At 38.1% G+C, this 26,096-nt stretch overlaps 1 protein-coding gene across 1 annotated transcript; it reads right to left on the bottom strand.

Annotated features, from left to right (window-relative positions):
* Positions 1-1,159: 1,159 nt before the first annotated feature.
* ATP6V1B2 (ATPase H+ transporting V1 subunit B2) lies at positions 1,160-26,096 on the bottom strand. Its single transcript, XM_052644583.1, has 14 exons — positions 25,947-26,096; positions 18,638-18,693; positions 14,463-14,561; positions 13,140-13,233; positions 12,906-12,983; positions 12,343-12,482; positions 11,903-12,004; positions 11,428-11,525; positions 10,681-10,804; positions 8,610-8,760; positions 7,138-7,220; positions 5,785-5,889; positions 4,422-4,551; positions 1,160-2,576 (listed from the first exon to the last, which is right to left on the bottom strand). Exons 1-14 carry the CDS (start codon positions 26,080-26,082, stop codon positions 2,437-2,439), a joined length of 1,536 nt encoding a protein of 511 aa, XP_052500543.1. The 5' UTR covers positions 26,083-26,096; the 3' UTR covers positions 1,160-2,436.

Below are 26,096 nucleotides of genomic sequence, written 5' to 3'. Positions count from 1 at the left end.
ACACTGTCCACAGCTGCTCAGAATAAAACATGTCAGTGAGGCATTTATTAGCCAGAAAACATATTCCCACTTACATGAAACCTTACAGACTGAAGTGACAGTCAAGTGCAAGCAGTAAATGCTTAATGACTTAGCCCAAACTCTGAAGAGACATCCCAAATACTCTAAGCCAACTGCAGAGAAAACTTTTTCTCTTTAAAAAGTTCACTTGTAGTGAGAGTCCACATTAAAGCATAACTTTAGCTGCTCTTTTAATTAAGTCTTATCACTGGCACAAAAAGGTACACTAAGAAAATGTTTTCACTAAAAGATAACAAACTAACAAGAGCGCTACTCAACTAATCCCAAGTATTATTTGAGTAGTTAAGTCTGCCTTAATAAAGTTTGTTATTAAAAGTGGCCTACTATAAGAGTGCCTGACATGGACCTGGCACTGTTTTAGTGTTTCGCATACAAAACCTCAAGTCCATATAATAACCCTAAAAGGAACACAGATCTGTTAAGTGACTTAGCAAGGTCACATGCTTAGGCAGCACCAGACTCGGAACCCAGGTCTCCCTATTCTTGCCATGACGGAGCCTTTCCTCCACATCTGAATGCTGCTTTGACTTGAGGAGGGGAAAGAAGTGGGAGGCTACCATGATACCACATTCTTGTGCTTTAACCACTATGTTTTCTTTATATACTGGACATCTGTTTCAGATTTTATTGGAAATAAGTTTCAGTTTGCTTCAGTATGTCTTTCACTTTCTATTTATTACCCTCTTTCATTCGTGGCAGGCAGGCCCTCAAAATCTGGAGAATGTTTGCAACAAACAATGCTACAATAACCTTAGGGACTCCCGACCCTGAATCAAACTATAATACAGCGGAAGAGGTATTATAGAAAAGAGCTTGAAAGGGCAACCTACAACGCAGACGGGTATACAAAACACGGTTCCCCTGTAAGAGGACCTGGTTCACTACATTGGTTATGATGCTCAAAACTGTGAATCAAAGAGGTGCATTATTATTATATACTTGCTCGTTGCTACTACCTTTTTGATGAGAAGATACAGAGTCACTGCAGGTAACTTTCATTTAATTTAATATTTATTTTCATTTTATATCCAGGTCACATTTTCTACATTAAAATATAATCATGCTGACCTCCCCCACCCCCACCCCCTACACCTTCAGAGAAAAAAGTGAAGAACTTTACACAACTTGAAAGAAAGATGGAATGCACGGAGAAGCTGCTATTGCACCCAAGGAACAGAGAACACAGAGAGACCCAACAGTAGACATGTCAGAAGTGCATAGGAGACAGCTCAGGGCTCGCAGCAGGAGGGAGGAGGAATGAAAAGGCAGCGCACAGGGGACAGCTCAGGGCCCGCAGCAGGAGGGAGGAGGAACGAAAAGGCTAAAGCTTTTACTGCTGTCACTTGTGCCGCAAGATTACCCTGAAAAGGCAAAGAGGTCGAAAAGCAGGACCGAACAGGGGATTTCCCAAAGGCTACTATCTAACAGAGTTTAAAATATCCATACATTAAATTCAAAAATCCATAAACAGAAGTGCTTTCTCTTCCCCACTCGCCTTTTTAGTATCTGGTCAACATTCTACAAACTTAAAACCACTGTTGGCATGCCCAAATGTAGAAAGGATTTTTTTTTTACTTTTAAAAAATTGTACCCCAACTCTTTCCAAGCAACAGTTCTATTAATTATTGTAATGATGATTCTTCTGCATGGAAACCCAGTAAGGATCATGAGGACAGGGCATCTTGCTGCTCAGAGCGATGCCAGCAGGGCAAAAGCGGCATGATTCTGTGTTACTCATAGGGAGGAAGAGCAGTAAGACACGGGGGTTGAAGATAATCCGTACCAAAGAGGAAAAGGAAACTCCTTTTCTAATCTATCAGACAGGAAAGAGCAGGCGGGCAGTAAAAACCATCTGCTGAGAGCAGCGGCACAGACCCCGAGGCATACCAAAATCTAAAACCAGCGCTCAGGAAAGCCTCTTGGCTCCGAGAAGTCTCTTTCAGACCCCTCTCTTGTCCCTAGCTCAGAGACCAAAGCACTGTAACTTCAGATAGTGATACTATTTCCAGGGTGGAGAGGCAAGGGCTAAGAGACCCCAATAATGAGGACACTAGGCAGTCGGGTACACCACTATGTACAAATACACACATCGACGAAAAACTCCACCTCCAACTCTCAGCTGCTTTAAAGAAAGCGTTGGAAGGATCCAGGTTTTTCTAAACAGGGGATATTTTAAAGTCTGTTAGCAGTTTAAAACATTGCAACACTGGCACAGTATGTTACCTAGTCTTCGTTTTTAATTACAGGGTAACACAGTAAACTCCAACACAAAGGTGGGGATGGGGGAGTGCAAAAGGAATAAAGAAAATAGAACCAGTACTTCACAAGAGCATCGGGCCAGCGATGAAGTAGCAGCTAATGCTTCGCAGAGTCTCGAGGGTAGAATTCGCTCAGGGTGCTCTGAGGGATCCTCTTCAGCATTTCTTTGGGGAAGATTCGGAGCAGTTGCCAGCCAATGTCCAAAGTCTCATACACAGTGCGGTTTTCATAAGGACCTTACAAAAAATTGAGATCAGATGAGTAAAAGGCCAACTACTGTCAACTTACCAGAGTTATTCAAAATTTACTCTGTTATCGGCCTAGCACTGGGAGCGTGATGTATAAAAAAGAGATACAAATAGCTAGGTCCCCCTGGACTGGATGTGACTGAATGTAGAAATGAGGGTTTAGACATAAGAGTAAGTGAAAAGGGAGAAAGCCACAGGGAGAGACATGCCTTTTTCTGATGACTGGGTGGGCTCTAAATACATTCCACGGAATAACGGAAACTAGAGTCAGGGTTTTATCCAGGGAGTAATGAGAAAACTGTTCCCCAGAAAAAAGAGGCCAACTTGAAAGAGTCTAGTACAGACACATAAAAAGCCTTGAATGCCAATTAAGCTCCTGAATAGGGCAGTGGGTTTCAAAGTCGTTATTGCCATTATTATTTTTAATAGCAGAGTCATCCTTATCCTGCAAATGAACCTCGTATTTTGGCTAAGGAGTTAAGAGTTCTTGATCCTTTTTTCTACCAGAATAATTGTTATCCTTTACAGTAAGGGTCTACATATATATATATATATATATATATATATATATATATATTTTTTTTTTTTTTTTTAAGAAAACCCAGGAATCATATATGGGGGATTTTTTAATGTTAATAAAAACTGTATCAAGTAAACTGAAAACTGCACAAACCCTATGTGCGTAGCTGAAGCATTATTCCAAAATAAATACATCTTTTATAAGTACCAGTGAGGTAAAAAACGGCGTTCATCAGCGTTAGCAGGAGTGGCAGGGGAGAGACCAAACAAAACCGCTCAAAAGCCCTACATTACATATGCTATGTGATTAAAACCACTACAGACTTTTTAACAGAAGGACAATCAATATAGTTAACAGTAAATTTACTCAGCAGTGGTATAGAGAGCTGGGGAAACTGGTGAAGACACCAGACACGGACGATGTGAGAAGGACGAGACTAGGTCTTCCAACTCAGCGTGGACAGAGATCAGTGTAGCTTCAACATTACCCAGAAACATGTCAAAACAGACTCTCTGGCCCCACCCAGATCTACTGAATCAGATCTGCATTTCAACAAGATCCCCAGTAGACTCAAAGCTGTGTTCAATTTTGAGAAATACTGGCCTAAGTTATATTAGGAACAACAACAAAAAAACAGAACAGGATGTTTTAAAGGAGAACAATGCAAATTAGCCAATATTTAATGATGGAAAATAAATGAAAAAGGTTAAGAATCCCTAATTCCTGAGCCTGGGCTAATGACACAATGGTCATGTGAGAGGTAGACAGGGAATTAATTGCTAGGCAGGTGGTCAGTTGGGAAAATCCTCTGCTTCTCACTATGCGAAGTCTGAGAAGATAGTGGCATAAACAAAGTTATCCCAGTTAGAGACGTGGCATTAGAGCTTCAGAAAGAGGCTAAAGGCTCATAATAGGAAGTCAGTCAGCGTAGGGGAAAAGCACAGAAGGAAGAGGTAATTAAGCCTTTGGAAACATTAACAATTAAGAAGCAAGAAGATAGGCAATCAGGAAGATGAAGATAGATGGATTGGAAAAGTCTGAAAGCCCCAAAACCAGAGGAGAGCACTGCAAAGAGGTTAAGAAGCAGCAGCAACATGGGAGGCAGCAGAACAGAAGGCTGGTTTTAAGAAGGGAAAGAGTAAGACAGGAGCCAATAACTGGATCAAGAAGTTGAAGGCAGAGGCTGAGAGAACCTCTTCTCTGATCAGAAGGAAAACTGCATGGAGACGAATGTAATTTCTCTCAGACTAGGAAAGAAGTCCTCAAAACTACCTAGGATGCTGTTTATGTTCACGGGAAAACAGTCATCTTACCCTGAGCAATAAAGTTCCTCTCAAACTTCTGCAGAAATTCCAAGTAAAGAAGATCATCTGAGGTAAGGGCTTCCTCTCCAACGACAGCTTTCATGGCTTGCACATCCTTACCAATAGCATAGCACGCATACTGCAGAGATAGAAGTAGAGACAGGTTCCATGAATGGCAACAGTGATCTGGGCTACAGAAGCGTACTGCTGCAGCTACCTTCCCAGGATTTCATACTACTTCCAAACGTAACTCACAAAGTTCATATGCAAGTCAGACTTTATTATACAGTAGTCTCACTCAGAAAGGAGTCTTCAGGGACACAATACACCAGCATTACTAACAATGTACAAAAAAATGCTCTCTCAACGTATCAATGAGCTTACATTTTGTAGAGCATTTTCATATAACTTACACTATGGGAGAAGTCCATCTCTAAATTCTATTCAAAAAAGTATTTGTGATATTAGTAGGTTTATCATACCGATTTTAAGGTCAAATGCATTTTCCTTTAATTATGCTTGCTATACTATCTCAGGGCTATAGAAATCAAGATTTCACAGAATATATATATATGTACCCCTTAGTGTTCTGGTGATTGCCTACTATGTTAAACAAAAAATAAGGTAGAATATCCTTTCAGAAATACTGTATAATTACTATTAAGATTACTAATAAAAACTTAAAGGCTTTAGGCCTTGATGTTTTCATTTAAAAACTAATTCATACACTATGGGAGGCAGGTCTCAAGCATGTGGTTCTTTTTTTTCTTGTCTTTAAACTTTATTCGCATCTGAGACTGGAGAGGGGATGGGGTTGGAGGGATCAAGGATCTGAGGAGCAGGTGGGAGGCACTATCTCACTCAAGACACATGAGTCCTGTGTTACACAGCTGTCAAGTGAACGAACTGAGCGGGGAGGGGAAAGATCTCCTCTTTGCTGACAACTGGCAACTCAGGGAGAGACCCTGGGCCCAGTGCCAGATGGGAGCAGTGAGCCATACCAAAGGGCCAGCTTCTAAGACCTAAGTGGCTATGTGCTTAGTCACTCGGTCATGTCCAACTCTCTGTGGCCCTTTGGGCTGTAGCCTGCTAGGTTCCTCTGTCCATAGGATTTCCCAGGCAACAACACTGGAGTGGTTTGCCAAAATTTCCTTCTCCAAGGCATGTGATTTTTTATCTTTGTCACGAGCATTTATTTATCCTTATGAGAAAACCACTAGGCTCTAATGAATCCACTGATATTCCACTATTCTATATTACACTCCTGCTTTGATGGGGGAGAAGAAAACTGACGTGGAAAAAAGACAAGAGGTGTTAAGAAAGCAGAAGGAATGAACGAAGAAAGCATTCATTCTGGAGAGCGCACACGTACCAGCTGGTTAGACACATCGGCGTGATCCTTTCTGGTCATGCCTTCTCCAATAGCAGACTTCATCAACCGCGACAAGGAGGGCAGCACATTAATGGGTGGGTAAATCTTGGGTAAAATGGGAAGGGAGAAAAAATATTTAAGTACAAAATTCAAGCTTTACTGTTAATAAAGGATTGTGAAGCTCATTATTATTATTTAAATTGGATAAAGCTGCTGCATTTGCTTCCTAGATGAGTCCTAATATCTTTTCCTGATAAGGAAGAAATTTTTTAAAGCTTAAGACTTCTTTTGATAAATCAAATCCAAAAAGTAAAATCTACAAAACAGTACAAGATTAAAAAAAACTGAATTTTCAAAATCTGTCTGCAATATCAAAACCAAAATGGTTCTGAACTCTCATAAAATTACACATAAAAAGATTTAACAATTTCATTGAAAAGCTGATTATTAGATGCTGGCACCTATTAAAGAATAACTAAAAGATTCCATTTTTGATTACCCAGCATAGAAAAGAATGATATCTTGCTGCTTGTGACAACATGGATGGACCTTGAGGGCACTGTGCTAAGCGAAATAAGTCAAGAGAGAAAAAGATAAAAGAGAAATATGCATAATGTATAAAAAAGGAGGATATGTATAATCTCACATCCATGAGATCTTAAAAAACAAACTGTTGAGCTCACACAGAACAGACTGGTGGCTGCCTGAAGCAAGGGGTGGGGGTGGGAAAAATGGGTGAGGGGGATGAAAGGGTAAGTGGTGAAGTCAGTTAAGTCACAGGAAGGAACGGTCGGCACGGTGGCTGTGTAAGCTAGTAACGCTGTGTTGCACATTTAAAGGTAGCTAGAAGACTGGATCTCCAAAATTCTCCTCATAAGAAAAAAAAACTTTAACCATGTAAGGTGACAGACGTTAACTGGGCTTATTGTGGTGATCATTTTGCGACAAATACAAATATCAAACCATTACACTGTACACCTGTGACTAATGAAATGTTATGTCAATTACACCTCAATTAAAAATAACAATAAAAAGGAAAATAATCTGAAAAATCTATTTTTATATTAGTAACAAAATTGGCGCACCATACCATTTTGGAATAAAGACCCAAAAAGAGTTGAGACAATGGACTCTAAGGCATAATAAGGAAAGTAGAAACTTAATTCTTAATTCTGGCAGTTTTTTCCAAACTAGGATTTTAGTATTACAGAAATGACAGTTTCATAGTCATATTAAAAACAATTCAAGTTGGTATTATCTAAATAAATAATTCCTAAGAGCAAAGTCAGAGACACTAAAGAATAATTGAAGAATAGATGTGTAAGCTTATAGCACTGCACAAGTGTTCAATACCTGTCTGTTGTGTAGCTGTCTGTCCACATAGATCTGCCCCTCTGTAATATATCCAGTCAAGTCAGGGATTGGGTGAGTAATATCTACCAGAGGAAGACATCTGATGTTAGTTACTGTCAATCTCATATAAACAAAACCACAGGAAGTCGATCTGTACTACTTAAAACAGTGCCATATAAAATAATTTTCTGTGATGATGGAAAAATTCTTTATTTGTGCTGTGCAATATGGCAGCCACTGGTCAAATGTGGCCACTGTGACTGAAACACTTAATTTCAAAACTTAATCTGATTTTAATAAAGTTTAGAATTTAAACAACCAAAATGGTTAGAGGTTACCACAATGGCCAGTTTAACTTACTCGGCTGCAGCACAGTCAGATATGTGTTGACGCAAGTTAAATTAGCTACATTCATAAAAAAGCACTATTTCTCCTAGATGCGCTGCCTCTCCCCCAAGTGTAAACAACGTTCCATTTAAACAAAAAGTTCGCTTGCAGGGATTTGACCATTTGATGTATACTGAGACAGCATTCTTCCATAAATTATCCCAGATGGGTACCCAACGTTTCAACATGGGAAATACAAAGAGGCTAAACAAGTAAAGCAACACTACAGGCAGCACCAAAGAGGCCCTACAGAGCAAGGTGTCCCTGGTCTGTTCAACTACGGAGAGTAATCTTGTAGCTACTTCCTTGGAACAAATCATTGTCACGTCTGAGGTAGTACTCAGACTGCCTGGGTTCTAAAGCCACCTCTTCCTATTTGGGACACTTTACCTCCCCGTGCCTCACAGCAGAGCAGATACCTCAAAGTCACCATGAAGATCAAATGAGTCAGTATTTACAACACACTTGAAATAGTGCTCAGTTATAGTTATTACTGTTTCTGAAAATATTCTGTAAAAGTATTAAAAAAAAAACTGAGATAAAGACAAAAAGACACTAACAAAAGGGGAATGCTGAAAGTCTCAACCAGGAGCTCCTGGGCAGCCAGCCAAGCAGGCACCGCACTGTGCACTCACACACATGGTAGAACCAGGTCATCTTTAACAAGCCTTTGCCAATCATTCCACCTCCAGTCTTGTGGCATTTACTACTTGTGCTCTTTATCTGGCACTTCAGCTACCTTAAATTACTGGTGCACATACATAAAGAAAATATCCAAGTAGAATGAGTAGCTTACAATAAGAAGAGCTCATACGTTTTAAAAAATTTCCTTACATCTGGACCAGTGGACTGCAAATAGCAGACACTAAATACTAGCTACTTAATAAAAATTAAAATTACAATAAATTTTTTTCTACTAAAGAATAATAATTATAGGTAGTTTTGAAATGAAAAAATTTTATCAGAAACAAATCATTAGGTAAACTCAACTTCTAATACTCTCAAAACGATAGACGATCTTCTCTCTTGAAATTAAAGCCCTTACAATGATCAGGCCTGCTATAATCCAAAGACGCAAAACTTACCATCGTTAGGCATGGTGAGAATAGGAATTTGAGTAATAGAGCCATTTCGACCTTCCACTCGACCAGCGCGTTCATATATTGTGGCTAAATCTGTATACATGTAACCTGGGAAACCTCGTCGACCAGGAACCTCTTCCCTGGCTGCTGAAACCTGACAGTGAGTCAAGGAGAACAGTATCACATACCAGAATATGAGAACTAACGCTTGGTTAGAACACATTTGTTTGAATAGGCCAAATTACAAAGTCAGAAATATCATCTTGTTCATTTTAAGTATTGTCTCATTAAGAAAAATCTAGCAACAAAATTTCAGACTATTCTACAACAGAAATGTTGACAACTGGGGAACAGAAGCTTTTTGTTAAAATCATTATTGCCATAACAAGAATCTTTGAATAGCTTGCCAGAAGAAAATCTAGCTTGCAATTTTATAAATCAAAGGAAGTCCATTTTAAAACCAAGAGAATATTCTCAGTTCACAAGATTTATTTCATGTTATGTATCCTGCAGATTTATATAAACTCTGAAAAAAATCAAAAGGGAAAAAATAAATATATATACATAAATCACTTGATGCATTTTATGCATGTGTGCTTAGTTGCGTCTGATTCTGCAAACCCATGGACTGTAGCCTGCCAGGCTCCTCTGTCCATGAGATCTCCCAGGCAAGAATGGAGTGAGTTGCCATTTCCTTCTCCAGATATACTTTACATACATCATTTAATCCTCACAAGAACTCTAATGAGGAAGTTAATATTAACCCCAATTTACAACTGGAATCAAGGGCCAGATAATTTCCCTAGATCACTGCACAAGAACAGTAATACAAGGTCTTTCTCTCAGAGACACACACACTAGAATGTTATGTACACATATTAATCCACAACCACTAAGAACCCTAAAGCATGAAGCCCAACTTCTAAGTGCTACTTTGGCACCTCCAAGAGCATGCTCCATCAGAGCTACTCAAACTGTGGCCGGCAGACCAGTTTTTATCAATGTGGCATGCTGCAGTCCATGGGGTCACAGTCATACATAACTTAGCAACTGAACATCAAAGGAGATCATGTAGAAAGCAAGATAAGCATATAGAAAACTTAAGTGGCTATTTAACAGAACAGCTGTCTGCTGAATCTAATAATTTTTTTAAAAGGGCTTTTAAATTGTCTTTCTTAAAAATTTTCACTAATACTTATTTTTACTGCCTTTTACGTGAGTATGGATGGATGGATGGGAGAAAAAAAGTCCTTCAATGGAAAAGCACCAAAGCGGAGTGAGATATGGTGACAGATCTTAAGGAATTTTAAGAAGCTGGATATTTATATAGCAAGTCTCTTCAGAAGTCTTTTTCTCTTTTTTACATACTTAAAAGAGCAACTTACTCAAAATTTCCTAACTTGCATCAGAACCCGCCCCGCACTTCTGGATGCTAGCATCTTATACTGTTCCTAAATACTGAGTTTTCTGAAGGGAAAAAAGTTCTGAAGAGGGTTCCGCCAGAGTATAGTCTTTATTTATGTAAATAAATAAAAATTTACGTCACTGAAAATGAAATTCTTGGAACGGGCTAAAAATGGACTGTCTGGACAGAGACAGAACTTCCTGGTAGAGGAGCTGATTGAACAGCTTGCACGATTTACTCCCTTTAAGAATCCGACCTTTTTCTAATATTTATTTAATCGTTCATTCGTTGGTGTGTCACCTCTTAGTTGCAGCACACGGGCGTAGCTGCTCCGTGGCATGTGGGAACCTAGTTCTCTCACCTGGGATCAAACACACGACCCCTGCACTAGAAGGTGGATTCTTAACCATTGGACCACCAGGAAAAGTCCTGAGAACCCAGTCTTAATCAATGGAGATAGTGACAGTATGATAAATAGGCCAATAATTTAAATCTCATTTTCAATCATTTCAACTAGGCTGACAAAAACAGTATTTTCTTTCCTGATTAAGGTGTTACACTAATATACGAATAATGAATTTTTAAAAATGATTAAAAAAAAAATGAAAACTTGCAGAGCAACAAGATAACCCTAACAAGATAACCTACTGTAATTAAGAGAAAAATTACCTCTCGAAGTGCTTCAGCATAAGAACTCATGTCTGTTAGGATAACCAACACATGTTTCTCACACTGATAGGCCAGGAACTCGGCCGTGGTTAGAGCCAATCGAGGAGTGATGATTCGCTCAATACTGAAAGGAAACATTAGGTACTATGTCACGCAGACAAAAAGGCCAAAAGCAAGATAAAATGATTCCGGAAATAACAGTACCATCTCCCTTTTAAAGTTTCACACAAACTGACGAAGGTGAAGCAATTACTACTTTAAAATTCTTAAGTAAGGCAGAGTTCTTTTATGTATTTACTCAGTGCTACACAGCTAAGTTGATTATGTTATAAATGCCCCATAATTTCTCAGAACTACATAGTTCTCAAAATTTAGCAAGAAAGGAAGCGAGCGTGAAGGAGAAAGGAGGAAACAACAGGGGCCAGATTTTACAGGTAAAAGGAAAAGGTCATTTACTGCGTATGGGCCATGTGCTAAGTAGCTTATTATCTCATTTAATATCCCCAACTCTGTGAGACAAGTATTATTTATCACATTTTATGAAAGAAGACATTGAACTTCAGAGCTTAAATGACTTGCCCAAAACCAAGTAACATGTAAAAACCAGAGCTGGAATTTACATACAGGGTTATCTTATTCCTAGGCCCATGAAGCTTTCATTATAATGTTTTACCTCCCTAGTCTAAGGTAACATTTTTGACCAGAAGCCTGTGTAAACAGAGAGAAACAGCATATTCATTTACTTACGTTGGGTCATTAGCCAAGTTCAAAAACAGGCAGACGTTGTCCATTGAGCCATTTTCCTCAAAGTCAGATTTGAAGAACCGGGCAGTTTCCATGTTTACCTAAATAGCAATGACTTCATCAGTGCTCAGAGACGCAAGATTCTTAGTATTTCTCCCCCTCCCCCCGCCGGCCCCCCAGCATTTATTTCTAATGAAGGCCAAGCTACAGATACGTACTGCTCCTTCTTTTAAAGCTTCAGGTACTCCCAAAACATTCACAAAAGCCAGGAGCGTAAACAGTCAGCTTTGGGCACAAAAAGAATTATTCTTATATTCCAGTCAACTGCTAAATACTAATCCATGGTTTGCCCAAAATACCAAGTTGAAACTTCTCTACCTAGCAATAAATTGAATGATACATGTGTATTTCTCTACACTGTTTTAAGAACATAAGCAATTTTACATTTCATTCTAAAACAGGAAAAGATTATACTTACACCCATAGCAGCAAATACAATCGCAAAATTTTCCTCACTGTAGTCCACTACATCTTTGGATTTTTTTACCAAACCAGCCTGGCGACAGATTTGAGCTGCAATCTGATGGGGAGTATAAAAGGACTGAGTTGAAATCTAAAATAATATTTTCTATAACAAAATAACCTTTAACCTAAACTTTTGGGAATTAAATCATAAATGAAATTGGGATGTCTTAAAGGTCTTTCCCTAACAAAATTATTCTTCGATTTTTGCAAAGATTCCTAAGAGTAAGGAAGAAGTCAGATATACATGGATAAGAGGGTCAATGGAACTGGATTATATAAACAGTAACATTGGGTATTTACCTTGAAAATCCTTTATCTGGTTTCTCACTAACAGTAAAACATTTGGAGATCCTTTCTTCTTAAATTTCAGATCAAACAGATTCTAGTTCTCACCTCATTGTGCGGTAAGCCAGCAGCAGAGAAGATAGGAATCTTCTGTCCCCGAGCAATACTGTTCATGCCATCTATGGCCGAAATGCCAGTCTGAATCATCTCCTCTGGATAGATTCGACATTGAGGGTTGATTGGCTGGCCTAATGCATTTTCAAAAGAGAATATTTTAATACATCTATATATAAAGACTACAATCATATAAAGCATTTCTACTCTTAAAAAATGAGTTATTTTTGAAATCTGAAACTTTTTTCCATTAATCTTTTGTAGATTCATAAATTATACAGTGTAGCAAGAGAGAAACCCTAATTTCAAAGCCATTATGGCTCTACTACTTATATTTCAGATACATTCTAGTAATATTTTACAATATCTTGCACTATTTGACATAAAAAATTAAGATAAACTCTGGGAAAAATAAAATTACTAAGTAACAAAATAACTAATTAAATATGAAGTATGTTGGTTATCTACATAAGTATCATAAAAATCATCCTTTCTCTGACAAAGTTATAAGACAGATGCTATCTCCTTTAAACACAAAATCCATTTTATGTCCCTACCCATGATGTCAAGGAAGTCTTCAGCCAGGACAACAGGACCTCTGTCAATGGGTTTTCCTGATCCATTGAATACCCGACCTGTTAAACAATGACAAGACAGTACAGAGAGTACAATGACTCAAATATTCACTTTTTAAACCGTGTTTTTAAACATTCATTAAAAAAAAAACTACATGGAAATATGTTAAAAAGGAAACAGATCTCTGCTCAGAATGAATAATAATATCTGTTTACCAAGCATATCCTCAGACACTGGCGTTCGGAGAATATCTCCGGTAAACTCACAGGACGTTTTCTTGGCATCTATACCTGAAGTCCCTTCAAATACCTATCAAGAAAGAAAAGTAAACAGAGAGTAAAAGAAATATGATCATAAGTGCTTAAAATTTATTTGCCTCTTAAATGGCCCTTATAAAGTAAAATACATAAATGTATATACTACTTTTAATATCACTAACAAGTGTTCATGGTGGGTGATGAACCAAACTTCCACCTCTTAACCAGGGTCATGCCTGCAGGCCAAACCTATCAAGCAAGCTAAGAATGTGTTTTTTGGGTGTTTTTTTTTTTTTTTTTTTTTACAATTTTAAAGGGTGGTTTTTCTTAAAAAAAAAAAAGAAGGGAAAGAAAGTGTAAAGACCTTGCAACAGAGGAAACCCTAGATAAAACCTCACAAAGCCTAAAAAAATCTATTTGGCCCCTTACAAAAATTCTGCTGACCTCTGCTTTAGATTACTTTTTAGTTGTTGTTTAGTTGCTTAGTTGTGTCTGACTCTGCAGTCCCATGGACTGCAGCACGCCATGCTTCCCTGTCCTTCGCCATCTCCTAGAGCTTGCTCAAACTCATGTCCATTAAGTCAGTGATGCCATCCATACTACTTTTTAGGGCAATATGTTATTCGAGAAAACTGCTACTTTCTATAGTCAGTTAACATTAAAAACTAGACTTATCAGAGACAATTTAAAGTCAAAGACTCAGATCTTGTTTTGGTTTCAACCCACAACTGTGAATTCTGTTTTTTTGTCTCTTTCCTTCTATGTGATTATCTGCTTCATTTTACCAATTAAAAAAAAAAAGCCATTATACCAGTGGAGCTCTTGGGCTAGAATGCACATAGGTGGCAGACATTTGGCAAGAAACAAGGAAAATTTATTTTCTTCCCTCACAGTCAGTAATCAACCTCTAAAAAAACAGAGGGGTCATATGGTAGAAATACATTCGATATGTACCATTTTATTGTAAAATAGCCTTTGCATTAGACGGTCTTGTGCAACTGCGTGCTAATCTAAGTGTTCTGAGCATCTTCAATGGAAGTTAAGCTAAGCTGTGATGTACTAAATGCATTTTCAACTTAAATGGTATTTTCAACTTACTGATGGGTTTATCAAGCTGTCATCCCACAAGTAAGTCAAGGAAGATCTGTATACTTATGCGATAATCACGAGAAAACATAAGAATAACTAAAAACCACTACAAATCATAAGAAGTGGTGTTTCTTATGCCTTTTTGTGATTAGAAAAATGTTCAACTGGCCAGATTTTTAAAGTAATGCTTACCTGAACCACAGCTTTGGAACCACTAACTTCTAGAACTTGCCCGCTCCTCTTCGTCCCATCAGGTAGTGTTAAGTGCACAATCTCAGCATATCTGGGAAACTAAATAGGAAAAAAACAAAGGCTCAATAAACCGACATTTTAGAAGCCCAAATGCTCTACAGGCTCTGCCACAGCACACACGCTTGTGCAATCCCTACACGTCCCCTGTACATGCAGGTGTATATCAAGAGGCTAAAATATCCTCAGGTAGTTTCAGTCCTTAAAACGCTCATTGTTGGCACACATTCTGACAAACACAGCGAAAGGTACAGAAAGAAGAATCTTGATTCTATGGGAACACGGCAGTTAATTATTTTTTTTCTTCCATGTATATTTTTAAGTTTTCAGACTACAGAAAGATGATAAAACTAACAAATAACTATATTCCCTCTACTCAGCAATGATGCTTGCTTCTGGGCTGTTTAAACACTAATCACCTCGTGCTGTCAGAGAACAGGAATAAAATGCAACCAAACAATAAAATAATTACTCATTATAAACAATGCTAATATACCCCCCTCAATATACACTTCTCCTAACCAGAAGTGCATTCCTCTAGTCCATTTTAATATTCTAAATTGCATATTTCCAAAAATATACCATTAATGTTTCTTTTACCTAAATGGGAACATACTAAACATATCATATTTTTCCCACTTGCTGAATATTTTGGGTCTGTCATGATAATATTTAAGATAAAATCAAGTGATGTGACATTTCACCCAGCTGTTCTTCTACCACTGGTGTTCCAGGTTGTTCCAAATTTATACTAGTACAAACATACTTCAATGGACAGTCTCACATATGGGCCTCATGCAAGTGGGCCTAAGTTTCCCTAAGGTATTTAGTTACCTAGTGGCAGGTTACAGGTTGTGTCCATTTTTCTGTGAAATTACTCTGCAAAGGAGTAATCTTTACAATTTCCTAGTAGCATAGAAAAGTATCTTTTCCCTACATCTTTACCAATCTTATATTATCTAACTTTAATTGTTACCATTTTGATAAAATAAAGAATAGTATCTTTAAATTTGCATTTTTGATTCTACTAAGCATCTTTTCATGTTCATTGACAATTCTGACTTCACTTCCTGTAACTGGCTTATTAACATATTTTCCTCACTTTTCAACTGAATCTGCTTATTCTAATTTACTTTTAGATAAGTCTCATAGATTCTGAATATTAATCCTTTTCCAAGAATCTGCTCCCAGTCTTTTTAAATTTTATTTATGGTAATCTTAATCGAACAGAAGTTTTTACAATAAAATGACTTATTTTCCTTTATGATTTGCCTCTTTTTTGTAGGTAAACCTTCCAATCTAAAATCACAAATAAAAATGGTCTTCTATATTGTCTTCTGATAGGCTTTTCATGTTTAGGTCTTTAATCCATTTGGATTTATTTCTGGTAAGTAATTGTATTTTTCTCATTTTTCTTTTTTCTATACAGGAAGCCAAATGCCCCAACTCTTATTTACTGAGTAACACAAAATAGCCCCCACTGACTTGTAATGTAGCCTTTATCATTTATCAAGTCAAATTCTCAGGTGTGAGAAGAGCTGGTTTTAGGAATCTTAATTTTGTTCCACTGAAATGCCTGCCCACTCTTGCACCAAATCTTTATTATCTGCTTCTAACTGATTTTGTCACCTGGGGAGAATTCTGAGTCTTTTCATTCATGGGTGTGGAGTCTCCTCTTATTTGAAGTTGACTTTTATGTTTTTCAACAAAGTTTTCTGTAAAAAGTTACTAGTTATTCCAGTAGTTACTCCTGGCATACAAAACACTACTGGTTTCTACAGACTGACCTTCTGTATCCAGCAACACTGTTTAACACCACTGTTTCTAATAGTCCATCCACTGAATGACTTGTGTTTTCTGTTTAATCACAATACCAAGAAATGATGATAGTTGTGCCTTTTCCTTTTTAATCCCTGTATCCCCTAATTTCTTTTTCCCACAACACTGATCAGGGTTCAAGCAAAAGGATAAACAAAGATGGAGAGTGGTGGGGACAACGGGCCCCCTCATCTTGTTCCTGACTTAAATGGGAATGTTCCCAGAGTCTCCCCTTAAGGATGCTGTTTGTGGTAGGTTATAGTGGATAGCATTTGAGAGGTTTTGAAAGTTTGTTCTATCCCTTATTTCTAAAACCACCTTCTTTTTCTTCTTCTTCTTTTTTTTTTTTTAAAAGCAGCAAGTAATTTTATCAGATATACTTTTGGTATTTACTGAAAAGAGCATAAGCTTTCTCTAGCTTAATCTATGAATGACCTGAATTATACTGACATTTTCTAATATCAAATCATCTTTGTATAACTAGGATAAATTCTACTTTGTCATAATTCTGTTGACTTTTTAAAATATGCTCTTGCTAATATCCAATGTGAGCATACATTTATGCTCACACTTTGGAATCTGTGCCTGTGAGTGAGAATAGCTACACTGTTTCTTTTCTGATACTATCTTTTGTCTGGTTTGAAAGATGTGCTACCTTCAGAAAGTGAGTTAAACATAGAAGTCTCCATCATCATCTATTCTGATACAGTCTGTATAAAATTATCTATTCCTTGATCCTATATATATGCATTATGACATATATATTCTTACAACTATATAAGCTTTATTTACCAGTTTTTCCTCAGTTGGTGTTATACCCCAAACATTCAATAAAACTTTCTCAGCTTTCTTAAAATTACTTCCTCCAAGATGTTTTCGAAGTCTTTCCCGTTACTGACTCTCACAGTATCTTGTACTTACCCTTCACAGCCCTTAGCAATTAGACATTTACATATTTGTATTGTATATTTTTGGTGCTGAGTTCAACATTTAATATAGTTGAAACATGAATATTTTTAAACTGTTTCAAAGTATATTTACTAATATGCTTCATATTTTTAAAATATAAGCCCCCAATTTTATCTAATAAGAAGTATGTAAAAAAGAATAAAGGATAAAGAAACAAATAACGTTTTCAATACTTTCTCAAAAAAGAAAAGTGTATGCTCCATCCTTTCACAAAATATTAATGGACATCTGCATGTATGTTGTACAACTTCAGTGCTACATACTGAAGCTCTGAATCAAACTGCATACTAGCATGAAGCCACGGCCAGGAGCAAGCTACATGCTCAATCTGATTTGTATAGGTACCCTGTCATGCATAAAAATATTAACTTAAATAAAGCTGAACAGATAATGCACTTTGCACTCTCTTAGGAAATGTCTTTTGATTACTTTCTGCATCTAGAAGGGCCACATGCCAAACGTACTTTCATCATTACTTCTCTCAACAAACTAATAAATGTGCACCTTTCCCCCAATCCACTCTCAACAACAACCAAAGCAGAATTACTGAGCATATTACACAAATTATCTCCTCTGAAGGTATATTAATCACAGAACTCAGGAGGCTTCACCCAAGGTACTCAATTATAAACTATATTACGTGCCTCTTTTTCTAAGATAATTCTTATTATATAGGTGTGGCTAAAAAAAAATGTAACAAAAGAGTCTTTCAACAAACTGAATAGGTAAAAGCTATTCTTCACTTTATGGTTTTAGCCGCTGTTGAGATAACCGGTCATTTATTCATTAATTGAACACTAGTGTCAGGTCCTCAAAGATAAAGTTTATTGTTTATTCACTTAAAGACCTTAAAATTTAGTAGAGAAGATAAAACAAATATGGAACAAGTAGTTATAATACATGGTAGTCTATGACAAGAGCCGTAAGATACTGTAAATCTAATATTCTACAAGTCATAAAACATACTTACAAATATTACAGTTATTTCCCTAATAAACCTAGGAGGCAGAATTAAATTTTTAAATTAAAAAATATTAATTCATTAAAATTTAATTTTAATTAGAATAATTGTAATTTTATTAAAAATTAATTTTAAAAAATTAAAAATTTTGCAGATAAGGGACTCAAGACCACAAACAGAATCCACAATAGATCCAATACTAGAATCCTATCTTCTGACTTCTGCTCTAAAATTCTTATCTCCTATGTAGCAATGACATTCAGACCAAGGCAGGCTTAAAATTTGTAATTTTTAATTACAAAAAATTAGAGTTTTCAGTACTATACTTTTAACTGCATAAATGGTTAGATGATAAGGACAGTGGTATTACCTTAACATGATCTAAGATCACTAGTGGACCATTAACTCCTGATACTGTCTTGTATGCTGGAAAGAAACAGAAACAGTCAGTGCCAGTCAAATACAACAGTCTCCATTACTTCTCTGGTATCACCAAAAGTCCTCTACTTTGTCACATCCATTATTATATGGAGCACTCAAACAGTATGAAACTTTTCACTGAATTCATAAAATATGCCCCTATCTGTACCACTTTTCATAATTCCCCTTCATTCAACCCAAACCATGTTGAATTCTTACTATAAATCACACTGCTTCAAGGACCTAGGCTAGGAAAACAAAGGCCAAGAGAGAGAGTTCCTAAGAGTCCACAATTTTATGAGGAGGAGGGGAGTTAAGGGTTCTAACAGAGGTGTTCAGAGGATCTGTGGAGCATGGGGAAGACAGGGCAGCTGTTCTTATTTAGAAGAGAAATGGCTTTGTAGAAAAGGTGGCACTTAGCAAAGTAGACAGAGAAGGGGAAGGGAACCCTTTTTAAGCAAAAGTGACAAAACTCATGGAAGAAATCTGAGAAAAAGTAGTCTGTTAAGATGAAAAGCCATCATTAAACGGTACCATAAAAACTGCAAAAAAAGAGCTTATGCAGGGGGATAAAAGGCCAGAGAACATACAAGTATCCTATAAAAAAAAAAAAGTCAAATGTTACTGTCATTGTAGAAGCTTATATTTTCTACTGCAAATTATGCATAGAATCAAGCTACCCAAATCCCTCATTTTAGAAAAGGTGTAGCCATCGGTGAACCACAACACAGCTCCATACCTGCCAAGTGTAATTAACAGTAATCGTGTAAATCAGAACTCAGGAGAGCAAATCCAACAATGTCAGAATTAACTAAATTTTATAATCAGAAAAGCTGAATAAACAAATGAAATAAATAATTTATAAAAAGCTGTCAATCAGTTGGGAAATTTTCACTTGCATGATTTCTTATGAGGTCTTAGACAGAAATTTCTGCATGAATGTAGATGCCCAGGAATAAGGAAACCATTTAAACAAGCAGTCTGATCACTCAAGGAGCTTCAGAATTTAAAACCACAATTTCTTTAGCCAGGAAGCAAGTGCTCCGGAGAGAGAGCGAGCAAGCACTATCAAGACACCTGTTTTTCATTCTGAGGACATTTAACTCCTGACACCAAATATTTGCTTGAATACATTTATAACTGTAATGATCAACAGAGGTCCCTGCTGCTGCTGCTGCTGCTGCTGCTAAGTCACTTCAGTCGTGTCCTACTCTGTGTGACCCCACAGACAGCAGCCCACCAGGCTCCCCGGTCCCTGGGATTCTCCAGGCAAGAACATTGGAGTGGGTTGCCATTTCCTTCTCCAATGCATGAAAGTGAAAAGTGAAAGTGAAGTCGCTCAGTCATGTCCGACTCTTCGCGACCCCATGGACTGCAGCCTACCAGACTCCTCCATCCATGGGATTTTCCAGACAAGAGTCCTGGAGTGGATGCCAGTGCCTTCTCCGAACAGAGGTCCCTAAAACTACTCTATTTTTCCTTTTTCTTCAACTTTAGATAAAAAGGAAGTCACAACCTGAATGGATGTCCATGTAAACAAGTTAATCATGCCTCCAAGGTTTTCCCTAATGGCTCAAGTGGTCAAGAATACACCTGCAATGTAAGACACATAGGAGGTGTGGGTTTGATCCTTGGGTCAGAAAGATCCCCTGGAGGAAGAAACAGCATTCCACTCCAGTATTCTTGCCTGGGAAATCCCATGGACAGAGGAGGCTGGTGGGCTACAATTCATGGGGTCACAAAGAGTAGGTAGGATAGGATTGCGCACCTAAGCAAGCAAGCAATTCAAGATTATTAGAAAGACCTCAATTGTTACATTTTCTACTACTTTTATGATAATCCTCCCAACTCACTGAACTAGAGGCCAACAATAGCCAGCAAGTAACTTCATACAAGAATAAAAATACAAAAGCGCATATCCTAGTATCATTGCATTATTTGTTTTCATAAGTTCTTTTTTAATTTATGCTTTGCCAGGTAGAGAATATTACACGTTATAACTGACTGCCGCCAACCTGAAAGACAGTTAACATACTACTGATTCATCCTCCCTACTGTTTTAAAACAACCTAATACTCTTAAAAATAATTCCTACCCCTGAAACAATTTCTTCCTTGTTCTTATTTTATTTTTGGCAGTGTCATCTGGTTTGAGGGATAGTAGTTCCCTGATCGGGGACTGAACCCAGGCCAGGGAGTTAAAAGTGCAGAGTCCTAACCACTGGACCATCAGGGAATTCCCTAATTTTTCTCATTTTTTAAGAATACTTTTGTATATAATTTTGAAAAAAAATTTATTGGCATATAGTTGATTTACAATGTTGTGTTAGTTTCAGATGTACTGCAAAGTGAATCAGTTATACACACAAACACACATTTACTCTTTTTAGATTTTTTTCCTCATTGTTCTCATTTTAAGATTCCAAATATTAATTTTCAATGATTTTCTAAAACTGCTATGTGGATATGCAAAGTGAACTACATTAGAAACAGATTTTCTTAGCACCTGGCTTTTAAAACACTGACTTTTTCAAAAACCTTACAGGAGGAGAGAGTGGGCCAGTGAAGGGAATTCAGTTTTGAGATTTATAGGCAACTTAAACGCTTCAGGTTCTGAAATTCTCTTTACTTTCTGGAAAAGATTTGCAATTTCTTTGAATTTTTAACCTCGTCAACAATGATCCTTTAGAATCTCATGTTTAAATTCAAGCTCATTCAAAACTATTAAGTTTTGCCAGTCACAAGACAAAAGTATGACCATGAAAAAAAAATACACTAATGATTGCTTTTCCTGGAAATAGTGAATCAAATTGATTGCTACTATAGAAGACAAGATTCTACTTCATCACAGTCTCCGAATTTAAAACAATGTACGTAGCCTTCAAAAAAGCCAAGAACCATTCAAATTGATTAATACCAAAACCGCCAATAATATTTAATGAGTACTTGCCAGGAATTCTTTTTTAATCTCCATAACAGGTCTATGAGTTAATGAATATTATTCCAAGTTTGTTCCCCCCCCTCCCCCCCAAATTAAGTAACTTCCCTAAGGATCTGAACTTACACAGTCCACCTCCAGTCACTTTTTCTTTAACTCTGTGCTACAGCTCAAATTCTAAAACTGAACTGGTCCTTTTCTGTGATCTGGGACACTCTATCATTACTGAAAAATAATCTTTCTCCAATGGAGTGCAAGCATTAGAAATGTTGAAACAGAAAAGGGAGAAACTGATGGAGATGCTTCAGCAATTTGCTCTCACTGGTAAGCACCAGGAGACCACTTCAGATAAAAAGCAGAGTTTAAGCAACATGCTTGATTTAAATTAAAGTTGGATACAAAAGAAACTAACACATGGCACAATCCAAACTAAACAAAACACATTACCAAAACAAACTGCTTCACCCTTAGCAGAGCATCTTCAGATAGGTTACCTTGTTTCAGCTCACAAACACACTGGGAGGCAGGCAAGGCTGACATACATATTCCACACTTGAACTACATCTCTGAGAAACCTGTTACTAAATCAAAGAGAGAGGGCTAAAATTACTTTTGTTTGTTTGTGTCCCCCTTCTCCTAATTCTAAGTTTGTTAACCCTTAGTCTCCAGTGTAATTTAAAAATATTGAGATAAGACAGTTTCTAGCATTGGACTACAAACAGGGAGAAGACAGTTTATATACAAACTATAGCACCTTTCCATAATAATAAAATGGTGGGGTTGGGGGAGGGTGGAAGACAAGCAGAGAAAACAACATCAAACACCACCTTTTATCTCTCAACAGCATTTGCCCAGCTTTTCTCATCATTATTGGGTTTCCCAGGTGGCACGAGTGGTAAAGAACGCACCTGCCAATGCAGAAAATGTAAGAGATGTAGGTTCGATTCCTGGGTCAGGAAGATTCCCTGGAGGAGAGCACGGCAACTCACTCCAGTATTCTTGCCTGGAGAATCCCAATGGACAGAGAAGCCTGGTGGGCTACACTCCATAGGGTTGCAAAGAGCCAGACAAAACTGAAGCGACTAAGCACGCACGCACACCTCACCATTACTATTAACAGCCCAAACCAAAGACAACTGTTTAGAGTAAAGCTGCCAAAGACATTAAGCTATTCTTCAAAATATCAAAATCCATTCACAAATTACATAAATATGCCTGTGTTTGACAATAATAATGACCACTCTTCTCTTGAAAATTCCAAACAAGAACTTCGGTCTGCATGAAATGATTAGAACTTTTGACAACAAAGCAGATATGGTTACATCTTTGATCCTGAATATTTAGGGAGGTGATAAATATTTAGACAACAACACTTTAAACCCCAAATTTACAAAGGTTTTACGAAGCACGTACTTGGTCAGATGACATCCTCTTCCTCCTACAGGATACAAGGCTGTTCAACAGATCTAACACTACTTAATGATTGTGAAACTTTCAAAGAGAAAATTCAACAACCATTGCACAATATGGATCTAGTCCTTCAGCCTCTACCTTATTAGCAAAACAAAACCAGAACAATCATCATCTATTGTGCAAGAAAAGTAGGGACCCACACCTTGCAGGGGGCAAGGAGAGAGAGGGTCTAGAAAAAGGGCAGGCCAATGATTCCTTTATTGGACTTTTCACTGAGGTTAGGTTTACTTTATGACATAAGAACTGCAAGAGAGGAGGACCTAGGATCTCAAGAAACAGGAGATTAATTCAAAATGTTTAACATCCAAAAGCTCTACACAGGAGATTAATTCAAAATGTTTAACATCCAAAAGCTCTAAGTGTATTACTGGATCTTGCTCAAAGTGTAAAAGAAAATCAAGCTTTCTTTCCTTGTGACTAGAAATTCAACCACTGTGCTCAAGAGTATTTCAAGTCTGCAGATCTCATTTTCCAGACCTTGTTAACAGCCCCATAATCCCCCAATTTTTCAACCAGCATCCTATTTGTACAGTGGAACTGCCAATATTCCATTCCTTTATTCAAACAACACACATTAAATAACTATAACTTTTCACTAAGGATGGTAACATCTTTAATTAGAAAAGTGACAAGGTTAATCAATATTTATTCAGAAGTGATTAAAGTGTTAACCAGAACCAAGAATGTAGCAATATAAGAAAAAAATGACATTCAAATGCTGTTAGCTGTTAGCATAAGTATGGTATCATTTGTGCTTTTTAGAATAATCCAAACACAGAAGGAAAACTCCAACCAAGTACCCCAACTCCCTACTTGGGTTCCATTCACATTAAGGATTCAAACACTAAACGATTAGAATAAGGAGCTTAAATGCAAGCTACACAATTACAAAACAGACGGCACAGGACTAGGCACTGAGAATACAAAAAGGATTCCTGAACCACAAAGTTTCAGTTTTAAGCACTGTGTTGCAATCTTGTATCTTATCAGGGGGCATCTCATCTCCTGAAGTTCTTCAGCCACGCTAAGCACACACAGAATGTCCAGAAATCATACCTCCCTTAAGAGCTCACAACCTTACTCATGGAGTACTCTTTCAACTTCGTTTCAGTTGATACTCTGAATTGAGACTGAGTGAATAATTATATGGAAAAATGACTATTGCCTCTTCTAATCTTTTCCTAGAAGCACCACTATAATGTCTTATCTGTTCTACCCAAAGAACATCAATGCATACAAATGCAATTAGTGAGAGTATCTGTAATTGTTAGGCACAAATGTATTCTTATGAGTGCAACTTCTGTCAATTTCTTGAAATATTTACTTCAGCTCACACAAACTCCCAACAGGCATTCTCTAATGCAAATAATTCCCATTATAAAAAGCACATGGGTGGGGGGGGGCGGGAAAAATTAGAAGTTTGGAATTACAATTGATACACCAGTAGCCAGTAGGACATACTGCACAGCACAGGGAACTATACTCAATATCTTGTAATAACCTTTATAATTATAATTTAATTTAACATTATAATGGGGAAGAATCTAAAAAGGGAAACACACACATATACACATACATATAACTGAATCATTTTGCTGTACACCTGAAACACAACGTTATAGATCAACTGTATCTCAAACAAGGAAAAAAGAGCACATCTCAGCAAACCTATGATCCAGTCTTTCCTCCTCCTTCACACTGCAGTGCTGTCACATGACCCAGTGACTGATCAGGATGGGATTAGTCAGGAGGAGAGCGGCCAGACTGAAACCCTTCATCTGAAATTCTTTTTAACCGAAGAGCCACCCACAAATAGGCACTCTGGCAATTAAGCAGTGTTGGGAAACATCAGGTGCTTTCCTAAACTGCAAAGGGTCTACTTTCAGGGCTCATCCCCAATGCCTAAAGAAGGTCTGATGATACACAATCTCACTGTGTAGTAATCAAGAACCATTTATTTGGAATTGCTGAGCAGTCCACTTAAGCCTGGTTATCAGGATTTTTTCAGAATAACAACATTTTAAACATGCCTCTGCATATGTTTTGCATATATTCGACATATACAGGCAAAACTGCTTGTCTTCCCTAAGACAACCTTGCACTCAAGTTAATGGTAGGAAAAAGGTCCAGCAGGAATGAAGACATCTGAATTTTCCTGCTTTGTCAGTAATTAGGCATCTAAAGCCTGGCATGCCCTGTCTCTCTCAGAACCTTAGGCTTCTCACTGTAAAATGAGAGGCTTAGACTGGGATGACCTGCGGGGTACTTTTCAGGTCTGGCTTTCGCTGGTATCTAGGTGTCCTGCGGGGCTGCCTCTCCACCGAACAACATCTCCCTCTGGCTGCGGGCCTGACCTCCATCCGAGAAAAGCCTGACCACGTCAGCGATGACACTACACCGTCTCCCTCGGCAGGAGCTCAAAACCTGCCCTGAAGTCCACACCCGAGGCAGAGGGATGGGGAGGGGTGTTCCCTCGACCCTTGCAGATCCAAATGAGGCCAGCAGAAGATCAGGATAAGAGCTGCAAGGAGCGGCCTTGCCTCCAGGACAGGAAGCAAGCGCCTGAGCAGGCTCCAGCCTCGGGAAGCTGTACAGGGTTAGGGCAACAGACCGGAGCCCACCAACCCAGGAGAAAGTTCCGATGGTGCTCTTCCCCTTAGTCCACCGCTGGCACGGAAATTAAGAGACACTGAAAATCCCCTTCTCGAGAGAGACGCGGAGGTCGGGGTAGAGGGGCGCGAGACCGAAAAGCAACCCTCCCCACCCCACCCACCCCTCTGGTTAAGCAGGTGAGTGGGAGCAAGGGGCTAAGAGCAAAGACAGGATTCGTCTTGCTCTCTGATACTTACTGAGACGAGGCTGGGAGAGGTAGTTCCGGCTAACTGCCAGCGCCTGCTCTCGAGACCCCGCCAGGGGCCCGCTGGAGGGTACTGGTAGCTCAGGCGCGGCCCCGTTCACGATCCCCCGCATCGCCCGCAGCGCCATCTTGTCTCCTCCGT

Source organism: Budorcas taxicolor, chromosome 8 (assembly GCF_023091745.1).
Source record: "Budorcas taxicolor isolate Tak-1 chromosome 8, Takin1.1, whole genome shotgun sequence".
NCBI classification, from domain to species: domain Eukaryota; kingdom Metazoa; phylum Chordata; class Mammalia; order Artiodactyla; family Bovidae; genus Budorcas; species Budorcas taxicolor.
The sequence above is the reverse complement of the archived record's forward strand: the minus strand, read 5'-3'. Positions and strand labels throughout refer to the sequence as shown.

Bases quoted from the DNA above. Each gene is read 5' to 3' on its own strand.
- ATP6V1B2 (XM_052644583.1), bottom strand. From the start codon at position 26,082: ATGGCGCTGCGGGCGATGCGGGGGATCGTGAACGGGGCCGCGCCTGAG. The intron at 11,526-11,902 runs GTAAGTATAATC...ATTGCTATTTAG, and splicing joins TTGTATTTGCTGCTATGGGT to GTAAACATGGAAACTGCCCG. The intron at 7,221-8,609 runs GTAAGTTTTGCG...TTCCTCTGGTAG, and splicing joins TCTCACCATGCCTAACGATG to ATATTACTCACCCAATCCCT.